The 14048-nt window shown below is 43.8% G+C and overlaps 1 protein-coding gene across 4 annotated transcripts in view; it reads right to left on the reverse strand.

The window, feature by feature from the left end:
• The window catches only part of schip1 (schwannomin interacting protein 1), a 237586-nt gene that overhangs the window by 24938 nt on the left and 198600 nt on the right, over nt 1–14048 (reverse strand). Inside the window, exon 1 of one of the 4 annotated variants that reach the window (XM_012917182.4) lies at nt 1902–2302. The exons of the other annotated variants lie outside the window; for them this stretch is intronic. Coding sequence (XP_012772636.1) covers nt 1902–1931 — 30 coding nt within the window. The 5' untranslated portion in view covers nt 1932–2302. Of the gene's footprint in view, nt 1–1901; nt 2303–14048 lie in introns of those variants that run through there. 4 annotated transcript variants of the gene reach the window in all.

Genomic DNA, 14048 nt, shown 5'->3' on the forward strand with positions numbered 1-14048 from the left:
GCCACACTGACCTCTCTCTATTTTCCACTTCATCTACTCTCTGACAATTTTATGTCACATCACACCCCTCACTCTTTCCTTCTCTTCAATCCTGTCTCGCCATTGCCCTTTGCTACTTACCAACCCTCTGTGTGTGTGTGTGTGTTATTCTGTGTGTGTGAGGGGCGCTGTCTGCCTGCTGGTTGCCAGGTTACCAGTCTAATTGAGAGGCCTCTAGAGAGTAGCTGTTATCAGAAGAGCTTGAACCTCTTCTTCCGCTTACCGCTCGAATTCTTTCTCTTATTTTCTCCATCTCGCTCTTTTCCAGTATTTTTGCCACATTAAAGCCATCTCTGCTTTTAACTTTTTTAACATCTCCTTAATTTTCCCTTCCTCTTTACTGGAGATGATTATGATTATTTTTTTTCATGTGTATTATCTATTATAGTTGCCTTGGAAGACTGTTCGTCATTGCTGTCTGCACACTTCTTATTGGACTTTGCTCAGCCAGAGGTGTCAATTTTCTTACTGTTTCATCTCTGTCTTTCATCTGTCATCTCCACTATCCCTTTGGCGTCTCTGGTTATCTTGTGCTCTTTCCTTCATTCCTGCCATTTCTCAGTCACTCAATCGAGCCTTTATCTGCCACAAACATGGCAGGAAATCCTTATCCCATTACACAACTGCTCCCTAACCCAACACGAGCGCAAATCCACCCTCCTGACACGCAAATACTGATATGTGGAGGACGCATAGGGAATAATACAAATATTATATCTTTTTAAGGGCAGTTTATTGATTCCATAAGATAATCTTAAGAATACAGAGCACTTGCATGAAACAGCCAAGAGATCAGACTGCACAAATGTGGATAATTGTAGAGACTTGAGCATTTGGGAACTGTTAATAACCCGCTTGGGAGTACGCTTGATCAACTCAGCTGAAGGTTTCATGCAAGTGAATTTGAGCTAAATGCAAAATGTTGCGGTTAAAGGACAGAATATGGAGTTTTCATCTTGAAGTTCCATATTACATGTTGATGAAACACTTTAAGTACACCCACAAGGCCCATCCATCTCTCTGGGACTCTCTGCACTTGTTTCTTCTCATCAAAGAAGCTCCATCTTTTCCTTCCTCGCAGCCTCCCCCGGCATATCCCCTCATTTCTTGTGCCTTTCATCTACCTCTCTGCTTGTTTCCACTCTCCATCTTCACTGCATTGCAGATTTTCTTCCTGAGAAGAGCTGGTTATAGAAAACCGGATGCACAGCTGTGATGTGATGCTTGCCTTTAATCACAGATGCTTCATTTCTCCCAATTCTTAGTTAGATAAAGTGGGACACTGCTGTCACATGTCCCACCAGGGTCACCCACGGCCATAAACATGAATCCACACACAATCACACCCTCCACGCATTATCATTTAAATATTTATCACAATGTTTTCTGCACCATACAACGAATATTGTTGCGCCGCTATATGAATCTCACAGCTTTGAAAATCCTTTACAGCGGCTAGTTGTGAGAATATAAACTTGCAGTTCCATGCAAAACTCATGCTTCCATGTTATGGGGGTTGTATGACGAGGAGGTGGATGGGAGTTAGGACATTATTCCCTGGAGTCAAGTTCTCTCTTAGCAACCAGACAGCCATCAGATTCACAACACAATCACGTAACTGCAAAAGACAGAGCAACACTCCCACACAGGTCTGAGTCTCAGTAGTGACACACAAGTCCTGCACATGTGTGCTGAGTGTCCTATTTTCAAATGTGACATTTAAAGCTTCACTGTAGGGAAAACTTACGATTTATAAAACGCTACACGTAACAAAATAAAAAGAATCATCATCAATTTGCGCCTGTAAGACTGCCAGCTGAAGCACAGCAATGTTTGTTGTGTCATTTTGGTCAGACAAATACCTGGTACGAACAGTTTTCCTGGTGGACCATCCTTCACAGCATCCTAGAGCGGAGCTGCCTGAGCTGGAGGAACAGGAGCGGGACTGGGATAAGATTCCCAGCCCTGCAGTGGTATTCCAACGGAGAAGAGAGGAGCGATCCCACTCAGCGTTTGATCCAAACTCAGAAAAATCTGTCACTACCACTGCTTGCCTCTCGTTGTCAGTCAGTTCAGTCTTCACCCTCTGCTTTTCTGTCTCTTTATGCTTGTTTTCTGCTCTGTCTGTTTGTTAACAGAAAAGGGCAGGGTCTGATCGCTGCTTCCCCAAAGCTGAAAGAGGGAGGGGAGTGAGAGACTGGAGGAGGGGTGTGAGAATAAGAGAGGGAGGGAAAGACGCTGTGAAAAGCAGAGTACACTCCCGCTCGCCTTTCTCTGTCTGCTTTGGACTGAAAAGGGGGAGGAGCTGTGGGGCTGAATGTATGCCCAGTGGGGAGAGGGGATTGTGGAAAAGGGATGAGGGAGGGTGCGGGTGGTGTGGGTCTGGGCCAGGATGTCATTCAGCTGTTTTATATAAAGTCATACCAGATACGGAAAGCGGACCAAAGACAAGGGCAGTGGAGAGACTTTCATTCCTTAACCTTTATCTGAATCTGCATGTGTGTTGCACAAAGTGGCACCGAATAAAAGCTCAACCTGAAATGTGTTGTAATCAGAAAGTATGCGAAAGCTGAAAGTATCAAAAGCTGGCACTGAATGTTTGAAAAGACACAAATCATTCACTTATTTAGTTATTCCTCCCCAAACATTCCTTATTTAAAGTGAAGCAGTGTGTCTCTCGCTTAATTTATGCACACGTTTTTGTGACTTTTGCCTCACTGTGTGAAAGTATACATGTTCATCTTCAGCTTCCCTTCATTGTCATTCTCTCCCTCGTTGTAAGATTATAATCCCACAGTGGCAGATGGCCGGTCTATAATCCACATGCAGGTCAACCTCCTCAGATAATCTCTACCTTCTCTATCTCCATCTATTTGTTTTTAATTCCAGTGAGATGGATGTGTTCTTCTCGTTTTTTTACTGTAACCCCACTTTTATTTACTTTAAAATGACTGCACAAACACTCTAAAATAGTCATTTTAAGCTTTAAACTACACAAACCAGCATACTGAAGCTACAGAACTGTTTGGACTCTACAGTAAGTATCTGCTTTCTTCCATTATAAACATTCCCATCAGAGGAAGTGGAAAAACTTCCAACAGCGGTTTGGAGGATGTGAGATTCTCATGCCGTTGCAACATGCATCTGTTTCAAGTTTCATGTTTGTCTTTTGTGGGAAGGTAGCTAGCCACTCACTAACCCTGTTATCTCATCCGTCCTCCAGGCCAAATCTCTCTATCCGATATTGATCTTTGTTGGGTGACGCTGCTTTTCCGATAAGACCACTCTTGGGTTTAATGACCTGGATGTGGATCGATGAACTCCCTGCTCTGATCTCGCTGCTCAAGCCTGCGCATCATTGGCTCTGGGTTAGCTTTCTGCACGGTGCCCAGCTGGGGAGGGCTGGAAGAGCGCCCATACTGTGACACTCACCGATGATATAATTATCTTTGTATGATAAACCTGTTTTTTTCTCATAGAATACCAAATGGGTCTCATAAAAGCACTTTTAAGCTTACAAGCATGCATTAAACAAGCTCAAAGTGGCTAAATATGAAGAGGGTCAGGACATCCCAAATTATAGTGTATAGTACAGCTTCCAGATGTGCATTAAAGCAAACAACTTTAAGCTGTTATACAATTCAAAAGAGTGGAAAAAAAGATATAGAAATGTGCTCAATGTGCAGCTGTAATGAAACCCAGGCAGTTTTTGGTGTGCATTTGGGCATAAACGTATTTATTTGTGCTCTTAGGCTGGCAATTATAACAGTCTGTGTGGAGACTGGCTTGCTTTTTGGAGTCAGCTTTAAAGTACAATGTTCAGCACACAGATTCATTTTTCAGCCCTAGAATAGGTTGCAGCTTGATCAGAACTTTATAAAAACTGAACAGCTATTGTAGGTTTGCTTTGGTAGTTACTTTCTGCCCTGTAGCAATAAATAAATAAATATATAAAGAAATAAAAATAAAAATCAGTAAAATATATTTAAATTTAGAAGAATTGTTTTGAACCGATGGATGGATGCATGGGTGGATGGATGGATGGGTGGATGGATGGATGGATGGATACATGGGTGGATGGATGATGCTCCCATGACGCTTGTCAGAATTTGAACTTCTCTCTCACCGACTTTTGTATAACATATTCATTTTAAGTGAAACCATGAGTGCGAGCCTATGTTTAGGCTCCACAGGTAAAGAACATCAGCATGAAACAACTTCCCACAAGCAATGAGTCAATGACTTGATTCAGTCCAGTATGTGGAGCCTCAAGATGCTCTTGTGTTTTCCAATACAGATGTAGTCATTTCACTCTCTGTTGCACAAGTATATGCATCCAGCCAACACTACAAAGCAGTGAAACAACTTTGATGTCCAACATCACGAGCCTAGCTTTGATAGAGGAATCCACAGCCACCCCCTTTCCCCTCCTCTGTCACCATGGCAGCAGTCTGTCTGAAGACACCCCCCACTGACCTTCACAGGGTTGTCAAGGTTACAATCTGAGTCACAGCACAGGTGGAGACGGAGAGAGCATCTCTTTATTCACACCAAGAAAAGAAACAATATCAGACTCCATCCAGACTGCACACTGTGAAGACCCCCACTCTCAAATTACACACACAATTATATACACAGAGAGTAACAAGCACACAGAACAAACAAAGTTTTAAAAAGCTGTGATTATGTAAGTGACCTAAAACACCACAAAGAAAACCCAGAACAAAAATTATTAACTTGAGTCGGGCAGACTGCAGTTTTGCCTCCCACTCACTGGCCACGTTATGAGATGCTAAAACTAACTCACTGGATCTCCACCAGCAGTGACTTTCTGCTAAAATACAATAGCTGCCTGCTGATTCTAATGTAAACTCTAACAGTCATATGTAATTTATGCCTGCACAGAGCAGAGGGAATTGCTGTTGTGTGTGCCACTTGCTGCGAGAGTATGTTGTGTACACTGAGGACTCTTCGCTCATTCTTCTTTTCCTCATCTCATTTTGCACATCAAAACAACACTTGTGTGTGTGTGTGTGTGTATTTAGCTTTGCGATGTGGGCATATCTGTACAGGAAAACAGCAGGAGTGAATACTTCATCATAAGTAAATGATCACTGAGTGAATAATACTGCTGTTCATTCTTCTGTAACTAGTGGGATACAGAGCGGACAGGAAGTGGTGCTGTAGGTGGGAAATAATGTCCCGTAACACTCTGCAGAGCTCATGGAAAATACATGAGTCTCAAGCACGCTATGACACCACCTCTCTTTCTCCGACAAACAGCTTGTCCTCTCTCTTTTTATCTGCTGTGCCATCTACCCCTCCTTCCTCTCTGTCTTTGGCCTTTCAGCATAACTACATTTGATTTCTTTTGCCACTTTTCTCCATCTTCCCCCTCATTTCCCCCTAGTGCTCCTTCTCTGCTACCCCCCCTCGCCCCCTCCCTCTGGCTCAGCGGGAAGAGAGGAGCACAGATGCTTTTAGCGAGCTGACATTTTGTGCCAGTGTAAAAACACTGCATAGCAAAGCAGGTTGGCTCAGTGTGAGGGCCAGATTCTGGCGGTAATGAGCTCACTCTGACAGGGAGGAACTGATTTGGAAGGCCAAGGAGTGCGTGTGTGTGCGTGTGTGTGTGTGTGTGTGGACGACCAGCCACTAGAGGTTGTTCTAATGAGGACTCTATGCCTACGGTTTGTGGTGGAAAGACAGGGCCTGCTGTGATCACTAGCCTGTATTAATATTTGCCTTGCATTTTTAAAGGCGCATCAGTGCATTAACATTCAAATACCAGCGAACTAAATGACTAACTGACCACCAGTTACACTTGTGCAATGATGAAGTCCATTATGAAACAGCAGTTGTGAGTCACAGAGAATAACAAGCAGCTGAGACAGAACTATGGCATGGTATGTCTCCTTGGCAGCAGATAGAAAATGGCAAAAGCAAAAAAGATGGCTTGAAAACACAGAAAAGAACAGATTTTCTAACCTCCCTCTCTTAAGGGTGTGTGCAAAATAGTCTAGAATAAATATGGGGGAGGGGGGCAGACCAAACTGAACATTACTAACTAGTCCAGACTAGTTAGTAATGTTCAGTTTGGTCTTCTGGAGGTAGTTCTTCACTAAGAGCATATCGTTACTATGATTTGGGTTGTTGTTGTGTTAGAGGACAATGTTTCCCAGTGTTTCCCTGTGGAGATCTTTTCATCTCATCTGACCAATCTATTATTTTAATAATAATAATAATAATGGATTGCATTTATATAGCACTTTTCAAGACCCACAAAGCACTTTACAATTCCACTATTCATTCATTCTCACACTGGTGGAGGCAGCTACTGTTGTAGCCATAGCTTCCCTGGGGCAGACTGACAGAAGTGAGGCTGCCATATTGTGCCATCGGCCCCTCTGGCCATCACCAGTAGGTGAAGTGTCTTCACCTACTGGTGACCAAGATTGTCCGAGCCGGGGCTCGAACCGGCAACCTTCCAATTACAAGACAAATTGCCAACTCTTGAGCCACGATCGCCCTCGTCTGAAAACAGCTGCAAATAATTGTCTCAGCCATTTAGCTCGATTAATTCCTATTGATTGATGACTACCTCACTCTAGACCAGTGATGAACTCATTTACATTGTGGGCCACATACAGCCCACTTTGATTATAATAATAATGGATTGGATTTATATAGCGCTTTTCAAGGCACCCAAAGCGCTTTACAATGCCACTATTCATTCACTCTCACATTCACACACTGGTGGAGGCAAGCTACAGTTGTAGCCACAGCTGCCCTGGGGCAGACTGACAGAAGCGAGGCTGCCATATCACGCCATCGGCCCCTCTGGCCAACACCAGTAGGGTAAAGTGTCTTGCCCAAGGACACAACGACCAGGACAGAGAGCCCGGGGATCGAACCAGCGACCTTCTGGTTACAGATACCCTTCCCAACCCCCTGAGCCACAGTCGCCCCAATGTGGTGGCGACTAACCAACCGGACACAGTAGTGGTAGACAAGCGGAGGAAGACGGCCGTAGTGATAGACGTAGCGATACTGAATGACAGCAACATCAGGAAGAAGGAACATGAGAAGCTGGAGAAGTACCCAGGGCTCAGAGAAGAGCTCGAGAAGATGTGGAGGGTGAAGGTAACAGTGGTCCCAGTGGTAATCAGAGCGCTCGGTGCAGTGACCCTCAAGCTAGGCAAGTGGCTCCAGCAGATCCCAGGGACAACATCTGAGATTTCTGTCCAGAAGAGCGCAGTCCTGGGAACAGCAAAGACACTGCGCAGGACCCTCAAGCTCCCAGGCCTCTGGTGGAGGACCCGAGCTTGAAGGATAGACCACTTACAGGGGTGAGAGAGGCCACATTGGAGTCACATCTGATGCCTAGCGCCAATTTGTGTTCCTGGCCTTATGTTTGACACCCCTGCTCTAGATCTATTGTAGCCAGCTTTGCCATAATCCAATTACAAAGTAAACATGCTCTCTGTGAATCTCTCCAGTCAGTCAGTCACTCTGGAGTTTGAATGAGTGAATACACCCCGGATGTCTCATTGGCCCATCACAGAAACACAAACAACCACACACTGTCATACTCACACCCACTGCCAATTTGAGTCTACCTGACGAGCATGTCCTTGAAAAACCATCCTGAAACCAAGAACGTCCTGGCTGTGAGGTGACAGCGCTAACCACTGCACTGCTGTAATGTACACTGGAAAAGCATAAATGTCCAAACCTTCCCCCACTTTTAGCTACTGATTTTCTACATGCCTCTGTCTTGGCTGATGATGTTTACTGTTGGTTGGAGCAATTAAAAAAAGCATTATAAAGAGGTCATCTTTTGCTTTAGGGACACCACAGGCTCAAACTTTATTTTTGTTCTTTGTTTTAACTTCACAACCTTCACAATGAAGTGTTTAATTAGAAAATTATCAGCAGGTCAGTCATTAGCTGCAGCCCTCCCTTAATCTGATGAAATGTTTTTTTTTTTTGCTGTCGGTATGTGAAGGGATGAAAATGTTCTGTGCTCTCCAGCAACAGATGAAGATCTCAGCATGGCCTGGCACAATATCTCTTTCTCTGTCTCTCACATGAACAGACTAACAGCTTAGATAACACACAGCCATGGAGACAGAAAACCTCTTTTTTAAAATCTGCCTCTTTCTGCAGACGTGAATAAACACGTTTCGTATTTTTAGACTTCGTTTACAGCCCACATCTCTACCTCTTACACATGCACACATACACCCAAGCACACGCTCTATAATTAGGAGCAGAGAAGACCAGTGTTTCATGTTTCAGCTCCACCCATGTAAATGCACAGAAACACAGGCTACTACGTGTCTCTTTGTATATGTGCATCCATCTCTGACCAGAGATGGATAGGTGATGGATAGGAGTTTTCAATCCTTTACTGGGAGCAAAACACCCTCTTTTCTTAAAGCAAACCTTGTTTTGTTTTTTTTGTTTTTTGTTTTTTATCTCCATCAGCCCTGTTTTTACTTATACAGCCAGCCTGTGTGTAGTGTATGTGTGTACTCGGCTCAGCTCTGAAGTGGCTGTGTTGTATGCATTCTGACACAAAGCTATGACATTGGAGGCCATCTCCTCGCTGCTACATAAACCTCTATTTCCTCCACAGCACGCTCTGCCACTCACAGCCTGCGCCTCTCTTTGATAGTTTTCATATAGGGTGGAGAGGGGGAACCAAGCAAGGAGGGGGGAAATGGTGTCCTGCTGTTACTTTGGCTGTGTGAAAACATTAGGCTATAATGCCTCCTGACAGCTAGAGGAAGAAAACAATTAGCTTGGAATGGGAGTGGGAACAGTAGTGAAGGACAGGGGACGTTTTAAACGGCGAGGGAAAGGGGAGAAGGTGAAGATTTGCAGCAGTGTAGTAAAACGAGTCAGAGCCTAAGCTGACTTCCATGCCGGATAGGATATAACACATGCTGAAGAGAGGTTTTGACTTTGCATTTTATCCACCTTTCTCACACTGTGGTGAGTCACGAGTGAGTAAATCAGTGGAAGGGTGTGCTCGCGTGAGCTTTTGTGAGTTCATCAGTGTGAGACAGAAGAGGCAGAGGAATGTGTAGCTGTAGGCTGTGAATTTCCACCTAAAAGTGCCATTTATCTCCAGTCACAGCGGTGCCTCTGTCTAGTTCCTGCTTGCTCGCCTGGGTGACATCACTCTCTGGATCATCAACCAAACTGGTAGTGCTTCCACTTTAAGTACCCAGATGGGATGCCCGTCTCTGTCAGTTTAGCCACATCTGTACTATCACAGTATTGTTATAAATACACATAGGTGGTGTTTTTGTGTCAGTTTACTGGTTCTGTGGAGATGTTATCAGGCAGCTCATTAAGCTGTACTTTGACACCAGACAAGAGCAGTTTAGGCACCACTCCCATGCATGCCGTCTAAGAAACTTGAACTTAGTAACGTGTGGTTTATCTCCGATGTTTGTGTTGCCTTTGTGCGTAGACTTTGCAGGTAGATAAATCTAAGCAGCAAAACATCTGATTTTGGTATACCAGACTAACTAAACTGTCAAACTGACTTCACTTATTCACCGGTCGTTGGATGTTTGAGGGTGTGGGGTCAGTGTGGGCCTACTCAGTAGACAGTCGGCCAAGAGGCACATTAGGATGAATGAACAAGCTGAATCACCATTAGTGTTAGAACTAACTGACTGACTGTTCTTGTGAATCACTGATTTTTACCCATTTAAGGTACTTTATTCTTGTGTTTTGCTTCTGTCAGCTTCCCTTCCTCTTTCACCAGGAAAAAATAGAAGAAAAAGAAACAGCCCACTGATAACACAGGTGAAATGCATTAACCGTCTGCACTTTATCTCAGTCTTTTATTCTGTGTTTACAGAGCAGACAGAAGACGTGGTTATCCAGAGGCAACATAAAGCTTTTGATTGCCTGGCTTTTTGTCGTGGCTAGTTCTTTTAGCAGGGCTTTGTGTCTCACAAAACTTTCTCTGCCCCTTCATTCAAAGCAGCTGTATGGTGCAAACATTTGCTTATTTAAAACAGAATTCAAACACACGTGTGCAGCACATTGTGTTTTGACCAAAAAAAAGGGGCAACAAAGAAGGCAGCATGAACCTGCTCTTTGTTAAAGGGTCACAACTTCATTCAAAGGAAAATGAGATCTATGGATGTGCATCTGGTTCTGTTCTGGTTCTATACTCAAAATATTGAACTTTTTGAGCAACGCACAAAGTCAAAAAACAACATCTCCCAGCAGAAGTATGTCGTGCACTCAGTTATAAATACACTTAAAGCTGCTTTCCAAACAACTCATTCAACTTTGTGCATGAAAGATTTGTTTCCACATCACAATGTATAAACACGGAAAAGTCTGAGAAGCTGGAAACAGAGCACACTTTTACAAACTGATCACATTCTTCTTTACCTGAGTTAAATGCCCGACTTGCTGTGAGGAATCCAAGGTTAAGCTGAGATGAAAAATATTCCACGGAAAAAAAAAAAAGAAAAAAGGAAAAAAAAAAGCATCTGCCAGCACTGGCAGACTTTCAGGATACTATGAGAATACAAATATATCCTTTGATATGATTTAGTGAGCTGAGTTTGTGCATGTGTGGACTGACAGGAGACAGAAGACTGCTTTACTTTAAAGCACAGACAGTGCAGTGAGTTGTATAATGAGTGAGTGTGTGTACGAGCTTTGGTGTGTGGAGGGTTGGGCATGTTTCAGCGGGTATCTGCACATGGACACACACTCAAACACAGTGCTGGAGCAGTGTTAAGCCATGGAGGCTGAACCAGACACTAGTGCTCCACCACGAGTTCTCTACACCTGGTTAGAGCCATGCCCCCAATCTCTAAAGTTTCCTCCAACTCATTTACATATTAACCATTTTTTATCCTTTCCTATTTGGGCTGCCTCCATTTTTATTCAAACCACAATTCTGGACTTATGCACGTCCTATGAGCTCCTGTTCACTTTGACAGGTTCTTGCTTATTACAGCTATCGCTCATTTCAGGCCTCACCGATTTGTTTCCCCCATTCAAGACGTAACTCTAGTGCAACCTCTTTATACAGATTGTTTGTACCTATTTATAGCCTTTATAAATGTGCTCGTGACTTCCCAAACCCTGCAATTTCTTTAGTCTTTTACCCGCCGCCTCTCTCCCTCTATACGTGGCACAGTCTGAGTTGTGGGTGAAGGTAGTCGTTAAGTTGTTAGTGGAGGCTGGCGAATGGTTCAACTGCTGAACTTGTACATAAACACAGAGTGCAAAAAGAGAAAAAGAGAAAGCGATCTCTTTCTTTGCTCTTTTCTCTAACCTCTCTCTGATTCCTCCACATTCTTTTATTTTCCACGGCCCTTGAGTGCTTTTCTGGGGCAAAGCACTCCACAGTTGTACAGTTTCATCTGGCTTGTGGCCTTTTTACTCTTTATATGGTGTGCCTGAGCGACACTTGCGATACAAGGTTCTGTTCATCACCCTATTACTTCTTCCGACAGCTGGGGAGGAGCAAAGGTGAATCATCACATCTGTCCTAAGATAACTGTTGGCAATATGTAATCTCACACATACTGATAGTTATGCAGTAATGAGCCATTTATGATTACGTTATCAACGATTTAGAAGCGAACTGTAGCAATTTTCTTGGGAATTTACATAAGGATGGAGCACATTCACGGGACATATTATTAAGTTCAATTCAATTTTAATTATATAGTGCAACATCACAACAGCAGTTACCTCAAAGTGCTTTATGTTGTAAGGCAAAGACCCTACAGTAATATGGGGGGGAGGGGAGGGGGGGGGGGCATGGCAGGCTGAGGGTTAGGGGAGAGAGATTCCAAAAACAGCTTTCTGTTACAGCTTTCCAAACTCAGTGTCAAGTATTCAAATCAGGATGTTGCTAAAGTAAAACATAGACTGGTTTTCCTTGAGTTTGGGGCGATCGTGGCTCAAGAGTTGGGAGTTCGCCTTGTAATCGGAAGGTTGCCGGTTCGACAGTCTCGGTTGTTGTGTCCTTGGGCAAGACACTTCACCCGTTGCCTACTGGTGGTGGTCAGAGGGCCCGGTGGCGCCAGTGTCCGGCAGCCTCGCCTCTGTCAGTGCTCCCCAGGGTGGCTGTGGCTACAATGTAGCTTGCCATCACCAGTGTGTGAATGTGTGTGTGAATGGGTGGATGACTGGATATGTAAAGCGCTTTGGGGTCCTTAGGGACTAGTAAAGCGCTATACAAATACAGGCCATTTACCATTTTACCATTTGAGTTGACAAAATGCTGTGAAACATATGAAGTAAATGCCTCAGCCTTATCATGACGGTGTGTGTGTGTGTGTGTGTGTGTGTGTGTGAGAGAGAGAGAGAGAGAGAGAGAGAGCATGCTCGCACTTTTAAGCTTGTGCAGGTCTCAGCACAGGTCCTATATTTTTTTCTTTTTTGCCAGTTTGCCCGTGGGGTGTTTTCAAATTGTGTGAGTAAGTCTGGGTGTGTGCACTCTGAGATTGAAAAAGAACTAGCCTGTAGACACAGATTTAATACTTCTCCAGCACGTACCTCAGAAAACACACAGGCAAATTTCTGCATGCGGATAACCATACATGTAGCCCGAGCCCATTTCTGCTTTTTTAACCTCAAGTCCGGATAGGAAGACTAATGTTATCATTCACCTTTCAGGAGTGCAGAGCTAAATGCAGGGTTAGAGGTAATTTACCCCCAGTGTACTTGAGGTCCCTGCGGAGCCCTCTTTGCCACGTGCCTCCAGATTTAATTAGAAACAACTTTTGAAAAATCCACCGGGCCCCTCATCACCATGAATTCTCCGGACGCCACGCCTGTAGCCCAAAGGCAGACGCTGAGATTACAGGAGCCAAAAGCCACACCCTAAGTAAACACACCTGCAACAACAAGACTTAATACAAAATAAAGTGGAAATAAAACAACGTGCTCAATAACTGTAGCTTTTCATGGCATAGAACACAGTGCAGCCATCACATTTTCCATAAATCTACAGCTTAGTAGTAGCTAATACAACTATTCAGCTGTAATTTTCTACCAGAAAAGCAAAGACACTGAGAACTGAGCAGGATAAATTTGCAGAAAAGCCTTCTATGTGTCCAGTCTGGTGCACTCAGTGCACCATTGATTTTACTGACACTTGAATGTTTTCCGCATTTCTTTACATATATAGAAGCAAAACTCAGTTCTGTTACTACAGCACATTAACTAACCCAGTCTTCAGACACAAAGTGACCGCTACAGATTATTAGTTGTGGACTTTACTGCGTCCCAGTCTTTTTCTGAAGGCTTAGATGCTTTTGAAGCTCAAGTGAAGCATGAATATCTCCATCCCACTGGACCTCCAGCGACATACCAGACAGACCCACCCCTGTGTGCACCAGCTGATGCACTGGTTCACTGGTGGGTTCTGCTTGACAGGACGACTAAATATTTAACAACATTTTAAAAGCACCAGTCTCTCTGTTCTTCCGAGTGTTGGCCAAGACCAGCAGGTTTCAGAATTAAGAGATCTGAACAACCCCAGACACAGAAATAAACCGAAGATATCTTTTGGGAGTGTCAAATTTGCACTTGACTCCTTTTTTTTGCTTGCTAACAGAGTCTGGCCTTTACTGTATATGGAAGCTTGGAGATACAATGAAAGATTAAAGGAACCAAACCATCAAATTATTATTAGTTTTTAATGAATGTGGTCAAATCTGATGGGTATAGTTCTGCAGAAATAGCAAAAGCAGAGTGGGATTGTCCAGGATATATTATTTTATATCTCCTGCCTTTTCCAGTGTTTCACTTCTGCTCCCTGCTCTGGTGGGATTACAACACTAATTCCAATTTCTTATCTAGAGCACTGAAATCTGAGGCCCGGTTTTTCTCAGGCTTTTCCTGGAGAGATAGTTGGATGTTGTGTCACTATCATCATCAAGACCACTTGATCTCTTATCTACTACTCCGAGCCTCGATGCACTCATATCTAAGGCACAAGCAAAGAT

This window comes from Maylandia zebra, linkage group LG14 (assembly GCF_041146795.1).
Source record: "Maylandia zebra isolate NMK-2024a linkage group LG14, Mzebra_GT3a, whole genome shotgun sequence".
In the NCBI taxonomy this organism is placed as follows: Eukaryota; Metazoa; Chordata; class Actinopteri; order Cichliformes; family Cichlidae; genus Maylandia; species Maylandia zebra.